Here is an 8,165-nt window from a genome sequence, read left to right as displayed (position 1 = left end):
GGAGCTGGAACCAACTTGCAAGGGAAGTGGTGCTGGCTCCTACCCTGGGGGTCTTTAAGAAGAGGCTTGATGCCTACCTGGCATCAAGTCATTTGAGCCTAGTTTTTCTCTTGCCCAGGCAGGGGGTCGGACTTGAAGATCTACAAGGTCCCTTCCGACCCTACTTCTATATGGTAATAAGAAAAGCTCAAGCATAAGAACTAGGCTTACTAAGAAGCTGTTTACTATACAACACAATCTTCTCAAACAGGGATATGTAATGGCTAGTACTACATAGCATGTGCTGTAGTGTTTAAGTCTAAAAATCTCTAATGATAAACTGTCATAATTGCAACCAGTATTGCCTGTGGGACAAGGATAGACTGGATTAGGTATCTGCTAAGTACTTTGGAGTGATTTATTTCTTCATATGGCAAAGGCAATTATTCTTTAAGAAGTGCTCATGTTTCCAAGAGAAGCATTTAAAACATGGTAATAAGGAGCTCCATTTCCTTTTCTCAAAGCTGACTAGAAAAGAAGCTTTGACAACATTTGGTTGCAATATAAAAAAATTTCACTATTAAAAGAAAGTGTTTTCAAAAATACATTTTGACATGAAATGCTATTGCATTTTTAAAAATGAGTTCATTACTGTTTGTTAACAAGTAGAGGGAACATTCATTTTTGAAACACTAGGAGACAACAAAACCAAAAACTTATCACCAATATGCTCATCAGCATGATTAATACCATGAACATGCACTGATTTTGGAACTACTTATCAGACTGCTGGAAAAACAGTTGGAACATATAAAAATATTTTGCAACAGAACTGCTTGCAGTACCCCCAAATAAATTCATTTTTTAAGCAAGGGAGGCAAAGAAATTCAGGTATACCAAATTTTGATATCTTAAGTATTACCGGTAAGAGGCAACTTTCTTACATAAAATAAAACATAGTCCTTTTTTGCATACAGTAAAAGGTGTCAGTGTGCATTTCCAATTCATACCAACCTTATAAGAACACTCAAAGCACCCAGTGGGGTAATTAAGGTTGCAGGTGCAAAGGCATATGCAGCGAAGTTTGCAGCTTCTCCTATTCCCACTAAAAAGAAGAATATTTGCGGAAAAATAGAAAGCATGGTTATAAATATTAAGTGATGGACAATACAAGTAAAAGAATTTCTTATTACTTAAACTACTACTCAAATGGTGAATTTAAAGTTACATTTACTATTCTTAGAACTACTGAGAACTACTTCTAAATAACCAAAATAAAGACAGTATAAAAAGTTAAACATCCAGGAAACAGCCATTTTCAAAGTATTGCATAGGTATATTAAGATGCAACAGTAATGGTAGCAGTGGAGAGAACCATTCATAGTATATCCATCATTTTTGTAAACAAACAATTAAATAGAAGCAGTATTAAGGAGTTTTGAAAAAGTACTACTAAAACAAACATAAACACATACCTTCTTTGCCATCAAAGCACCGCTTTTTATTCCCAGATATCTACCCCAACGCTATTAAAAAGGAGGGAACTTTAATGTGCTACTAACAAAACCCCTTCATTTACTAAAGCTGTGGAAAGGTTTGCAAAGCAAATGAAATACTTCATACAGATTAGGAATCCTGACACGCACCAGCATTAAATTTGGCACAAAGGCTTTGCCAAGAAGTATCCTTACTTAATTTTCTCTCCTGAAGAAAATGTAAATTAAAAATGTAAAGAACCTTTTCAAAGACTGCATTTTGATTTATTTACATGTAGTTTGAGTAAGAGAGATCAGATTCACCCTCTTCCTCTTGTCCAAAGCTTACTTGAAAGCAATCCTGCCCACCAGAGCCATTCCTTCAAGTAAGAATATCCACCTTGCCCTGGGGGAAGTGGAAAAAAAGTAGACTAATATTAGAAGAAAAGAATTGAAGGAATCTAAAAAGACACTTAGACATTAAGAGATGCAACTGAAGTTTCAAATTCTGTACAGTATAGCATTCATTTAATTTAAACATGCATATGCAACATTCATGTCACATGGAGGTTAGGTATATCACCAAATTTTGATTAACTCATGGAAATGGCACTGTTTAATACTATTGTTAAATGGGCTGCGTCTTGAACGGGATTTTTTCAGTATATACATGGAAGACCAGTTCCAGGTACAAATAAGACCAGATTGAGATTATCCATTTGCTAAAAAGGAAAGTATATGCAGAGGCAGGTATATGTATACCAAACTGCAGCCTGAATATGATCAGTAAAATATTTCAAAAGACAAAGTACAGCTAACCAAACTTTTAAAAGCAAAATACAAACATTATACTGGAAAACTTGTTTTCTTTAAATTCTATCATCATCCAAAATAGTACATTTCAATATTTTACGTGGAACATCATACATAAAAATTCAAAAGTCTACAAAAGATTTTAGCTGCTGTAACTCTACATAATTTAGGATGGTATTTTCAGAAGTATTCCATGTTGACATAATTGTGCTCCTAACTTCAATAGGAGTCAAATTAGGACAACTCTGAGTACTTTTCAAAGAAATGTCATCCCTATAATAGTGATGTTCCTTGTACCATAGTTTTTTTTTGAGCTAGGTTTTTCCCAGTATTCATTCTCCAAGCCTCTTCACAGTGATTTCATGATAGTAGTTCATTTTACAAAAACTATTTGTTACTTCTCATACCTCATCCCCCACTTCCAAAAACTGGGTGTGTTTAAACTACTTTTATAACTTATTACAATCTCCAAATCTTTCTCCTCTCATACAGAAAGGGACATATAATGAAAATCTTTTGGTGCCAGATAAAAAGTTATTTGACGTAGTCATGGTCGGCATTTTACAAATACTTGTGACATAGCACATATTCTCATTTCCACCTTTCCAAGAGATTTTCAAATCTAGTAGCCTCTGCAAAATAATGGTTATGCTTCTAACAAGGACATTAATAATTCCAGACAACGTTTCTGATCACTGTAAAGCATATTTTTAAATGTATAATTAATGGCTTGATCTGACTCGTTAGTAATGAAAAAGGTTGATTTTTTTTTCCCCCGAGTCTGCCTCTCAGCACCTCCTGTATGCTGTACTTAACTTGCTATACATACTTTACTATGATCAGATACCTTCCTTTCAAATGCAAGAAGAAAGTCCTGAATTTGAATGCTTGTCTAACTTTATCCAAACCGCATAGCTGGTCTAATAAAAGATATCACCCTAAGAAATTATTCCCGCTCACAACAGGCTGAATCATCATGACTACAACATCACTCACACTACCGTTTTTGTTTTTCCTGTCAAAGATGAACAAGTATTTCTTACCAGCTCTGGTGATTCCTTTGTCAGCCAGTTGCAAAAGGGCCTTCTTTTTTAGTATAAAGCTGGAACCAACAAAAATACTGGAACCTATTGCCAAAACCACACCTACAAAGAGCCTAGATTTGTTCTCTGCAGATGTGGAAATACTCAGGTTTGTTTCATCGGAGTGTCTATTTGGGTAGGTGAAGAAAGAAGCCGGAGACACTGATACATTGATGACCTTGCACCACGCTTGAAAAAAGTCATGACAAACCAAAGAAAGCACAGCACCTGGGAAAAGAAGAAATAGAAAAGGTATTGGCAAAGGGCATGGCAAACAAACTCATGGTAAATGCAGTACCACAGGGGTGCCATTTCATTTTCTCTCCTCAAGCCTCAAGGATTCTACAACTTGCCTTTACAGAGAAATGTGTCTTTCACACCATGCTAAATCCTACAACATGCCGTAGTCCATTTATCCTACAAAATAGAAATAGAATTTAAAAATCCCCAATTCAGCTTCTTCTACTCTCACAGCTCTTCCTCAAATGCCAGTCACTCTAGCTCTTCTCAGTAAAGTCTCTCTACCTAGGAGTTTTTCACCAGGAAAGGGTACACTACTTTTTTGCAGCATATCGCCTGCTCTTAGGCAAACGAGTGAGCCACACAGGTTCTGGCTTCTCAGCTTGAAAAAGTAACAGATAAGCTGCTGATACCCTCACTTTCCATTCCATAAATATAGGTCATAATTTCTGATAAAACTGATAACTGTAAGGAATTTCTAAGTAAGACTGCCACTTCAACCTGAAATCATCTTATTGCACTCAGATCACATTTTATTAGTGGATGTTTATTAAGAGGATGTTAAACAGCATGAAGTAGAGCTATTCTATTTTTCTGAATAGCAAATGCACATTAATATGCATTAAAGCCCTCCTAGATTCCTTTGTCTTGGGCAGCTCATACAGTCAGGCTCTATTCCTGACCACATACCCATCCTGGGCAGCCCGGCTCTTCTCCCCCTGGCCATGCACACAGCACAGGCAACACAGAGCCCTCCCTGACTTCAGCAGCTGGAAGAGAGAGGGAGAAGTCCAGAGCCCAGATCCCCTTCTCCCCCGCACAGGGCCACATGCAACCTCTGGGCCACCAATTGGAGAGCTCTGGTTCAGGCAAGAAAATTTATCAAGTCATTTAAGGGCCTATTTTACCTAAGTGAGAGAAAATAAAAAATGAGAGCATCACAAATAAGATAAGGAAATTTGGAAAGGGGAAAATATTCCATGATCTTACAGGTTGCAAACAAAAACTCAAAACACATACAAAAATGTTACAGTTCACAGGTATACTTGTTTGCTCAAAACTACAACGTAAAATATTTATTCCAGACTTTAAAGTGATGTTTGTGTATCAAGTTTAAAAAAAAAGAAAAAGAAGAAAAGGATTTCAGAGTCCTTGTGCAACCCACAGACTGTAGACCATGGCCTCATGAATCCTCTGGGATCTGCAGACCACAGATTGGGACCCACTGACATAGACAATGGATAGCTAGCTATATGCCACAGTTTATTGTAATCTGTGCAACGCAGTTATACTGCTATACCCATTTACAGATGTACTGCTTATGTATTCAGATTAGTTCCGAGGGCTAACTAAATTATAAAACAATGCACAATCAAAATGGATGCTCTTCATTTTGAATTAAGGAGATACTGGCAAGCAGTTGAGAGGTAAGGAAAGCCAAAAGGATCTTTAGTACAGCTTGTGGGTGATATGAGTCAGTAGGAGTGGCATTTCCCATCAGTAAAGGAAAACACTGCCTTAGGAACAAAAATATTATGCTGATAGAGTCAAAGTAGAAAGCTTTAAAAACTGTTATAAGAACAAGGTCACAGGAATAAAAAAGGAAAAAAAGGAATGAGTAAAGCGCTCCTGAAGAACTGGGTCATTTAAGAAAAAAGCTTTCTATATTATTTCTCATTCAATAATATACAAGTAGCTTTCAATATCTTCATTCCAGAGGTAAGTGGACCCAAGATAACCCACTTCGTATAGAATTACAGTAGCTGCAACTCAAGATGTTCTATTTTTTACAAACTGAATTTCACTAAAAATGTAAGCACAAGGTCATTTCATCACATCAGAGAAGAGCCATGATCAGAGGCCAGGAAAGCAGACCTTACGATGACAGGCTGTGAGAGCCATGGGGCTCTTTCGCCTGGAAAAGCGTAGGCTCAGGGGTGATCTGATGGCCACCTATAAGTTTATCAGGGGTGACCACCAGGATCTGGGGGAACGTTTGTTCATCAGAGCCCCCCAAGGGATGACGAGGTTGAACAGTCATAAACTACCGCAAGACCGTTTCAGGCTGGACATAAGGAAGAATTTCTGTACTGTCCGTGCTTCCAAGGTCTGGAACAGCCTGCCATCAGAGGTGGTTCAAGCACCTACATTGACCACCTTCAAGAGCAAACTGGATATCAATCTTGCTGGGATCCTATGACCCCAGCTGACTTCCTGCCCCTGGGGCAGGGGGCTGGATTCGATGATCTTCCGAGGTCCCTTCCAGCCCTGTCTATGAAATCTTACCCTGCCATGTGATCTTACTATGCCAACAGTTTTGCATATTTCCTTTTTACAACCACTTCACTCAGAAAAATTCCACAGAGTTAAAACTCCTCCTTTATCCTTCCCCAATTAAAACTCCTCCTAAATATCCTTCTTTCCCAAGGTGCCACCAGATCGCATGAACAGAAACGCTGCCTTATTCCACTTATAATCTTGGCACAACCTATAGCAACAGAGGGTAGGAGGTTGAGTGAAAACAGATTAATTATGATTAGTTTTTCATAAGGTATATTTATATATCTGCTTTTGTTAATATTTAACAGATAGATGAAGGTTTTACATGAATTGAAATAGCAGAGGTGCTGAATCTTCAAGTACTGAGAAAACTCCAAATTCAGTTCTCCGAGTCATTCAATAAAGTCTTCCTACAAATGCAGAGAAATATGAATTGGCATTTCTGGTATCTTAAGTTGAAAATGTTACTTTAAAAAGATTTTTTCATGCTCTCTATGCACTTTGTAAGAAGCAAAAAAAAGTTAGGAGTATGGACCAAATTCATTGGTCACTTTCAGATAAGCAATCATCGGTCTAAGCTTATCGCAATACTATCCTAGACTGTAGATAAGAGATTGACACTCTTATGAGAGACATCTGTAGTGAAGCCACACTTCCGTTCTAGTCTCCACCAACTTTACTTCTCCCTTATTAACAAGGGCCCAAAATTACACCAATTTTCCCTTGCCTGATGTCTCAGAATTAGTTAAACATCACTCCAAACACTGACCAGGGAAGGCGAAACATCTCCCTCATTCGCCATCTTGCTTTCTTTGCAGGATATGTGGTATTTGGCCACTACAGGACAAGTAGGGATACTCTCCATTCCTTAGTTCTTTTTCTTTTTTTTTTTAATAGGAAGCTATATTAAAGATGCACATTAAAACTAAATAAGCCTGTTTAAGGGCAGGCTTGTCTGGTGAGTAAAACTAAACAGCTGTAGTAACTATAAAGAGCACAAGGACCTAGTTGGAAGTTTTTTACAGCTTCTAAAACAGTTCCAATTTACTTTCAGAGTCAGAAGAGCTGGATACTCCCTTCATCAGCCCCAACAGGGGATGTCCCTCTCACCTCCTTCTGACCAAGTAAACCACTACAGCTCTGACAGAAGGAAGCCCTGTACTAGGGGTTAGCTGGCCTATGTGTTTGAAGTTGGCAATACACAACACATAAGAAGTTGGAGCAAAACACCTGTGAGGGTTTGTCAGTTTTAGCCACTTTACCACGCTAAGCAATACAAAAAAACCTGCCAAGTATATGTAAACACCAAAAAAGGTCCAAAAACCAAATTATTTCTATTGCAGTGGAGCCGACAGCCCCACTCCCCACTGACCCAACGGCTGCAAGGGCAACTCCTAAAACACCAAGCCAGGAGACTCCCCAGCTGTGCTGGAGTCGAGTCTCCCCGCCGGTGCCCCCCGCTCCACGGGCACCGCCAGCTTTCCGCTGCCATTTAATGGAAGTGCGGAGTTGCACCAACGCGCCCGGGACGGAGCGGCAACCAGCTGTTGTAAATGGATCTGGGCTCATCCACCCACTTCAACATGACACTGGCAGAGAGAAAGAGCGGGCCAAGCGCTGGCGCGGAGCAGCCGTGCGGGAGATGTGCGGCTGCTCTCTCCGCCCGGCCCGGGCTGTCCACGCAAGGCAGAGGGCTCCGCCCCTCCCCACGGGCCAGTCCAGCTCTCCCCCGCGCGGGACCCCACCTCGGTGGCAGGGCGCCCGGTCCGGCACCACCACGAGCTCCCCCATGGCTCCGCCCGCGCCCACCGCGAAACCCACCAGGGGCACCTGCCCCGCCGCCCGCTCCCACTCGGCCGCAGCAGCCAATCCCGGCTCGCCCCGCCCACTGTGACGTAACTATGCCCGCCTGTGCAACAGGGGGCGAAGGGGAGTGGGGTCCAGGCGCGTTCCTCTCGCTGCACGCGGCCTCTGAGGCGCTGGGGGCCGCTCCGGGCAGGCATCCCCTTGAGGGGGCTCATCTAAGCCCTGAGGCGCCCACCTTTCCTCCCTCCCTCCCACACACAGAGAAGCCCCTGTGGCCGGCAAGGCGCAGAGCCCAGGCCCAAAGCAGCCAGGTGGGATGGGCTCCCCCGGCAAAGCACAGACTCGTATCTGGGCCTCTTGCAGGCTCAGATCAAGTCTAGTCCTATGCTTGCCTGGCAGGGGAAGCGTTGTGACCACAGAGGTGTTCTTCCTAGTTGCTCCGGGGGAAGACCGCTCTCCTGGCACAGGGATAGCACGTGCCAAGGTAATG

The 8,165-nt window shown here is 41.3% G+C and overlaps 1 protein-coding gene across 1 annotated transcript in view; it reads right to left on the bottom strand.

Annotated features, from left to right (window-relative positions):
• NIPAL1 (NIPA like domain containing 1) overlaps window positions 1–7,711 on the bottom strand; it is a 15,395-nt gene extending 7,684 nt beyond the window's left edge. Inside the window, exons 1-4 of the mRNA XM_019553464.1 lie at window positions 7,615–7,711; window positions 3,311–3,577; window positions 1,804–1,860; window positions 994–1,084 (exon numbers count right to left, since the gene is read on the bottom strand). Of these exons, the coding sequence (XP_019409009.1) occupies window positions 994–1,084; window positions 1,804–1,860; window positions 3,311–3,577; window positions 7,615–7,660 (461 nt within the window). The 5' untranslated portion in view covers window positions 7,661–7,711. The remainder of the gene's footprint in view (window positions 1–993; window positions 1,085–1,803; window positions 1,861–3,310; window positions 3,578–7,614) is intronic.
• Between the last annotated feature and the right edge of the window lie 454 nt (window positions 7,712–8,165).

This window comes from Crocodylus porosus, unplaced genomic scaffold (assembly GCF_001723895.1).
Source record: "Crocodylus porosus isolate Cpor-Errol unplaced genomic scaffold, CroPor_comp1, whole genome shotgun sequence".
NCBI lineage: Eukaryota > Metazoa > Chordata > Crocodylia > Crocodylidae > Crocodylus > Crocodylus porosus.
Note: the sequence above shows the minus strand (reverse complement) of the source record. Positions and strands in the feature narration are given on the sequence as shown.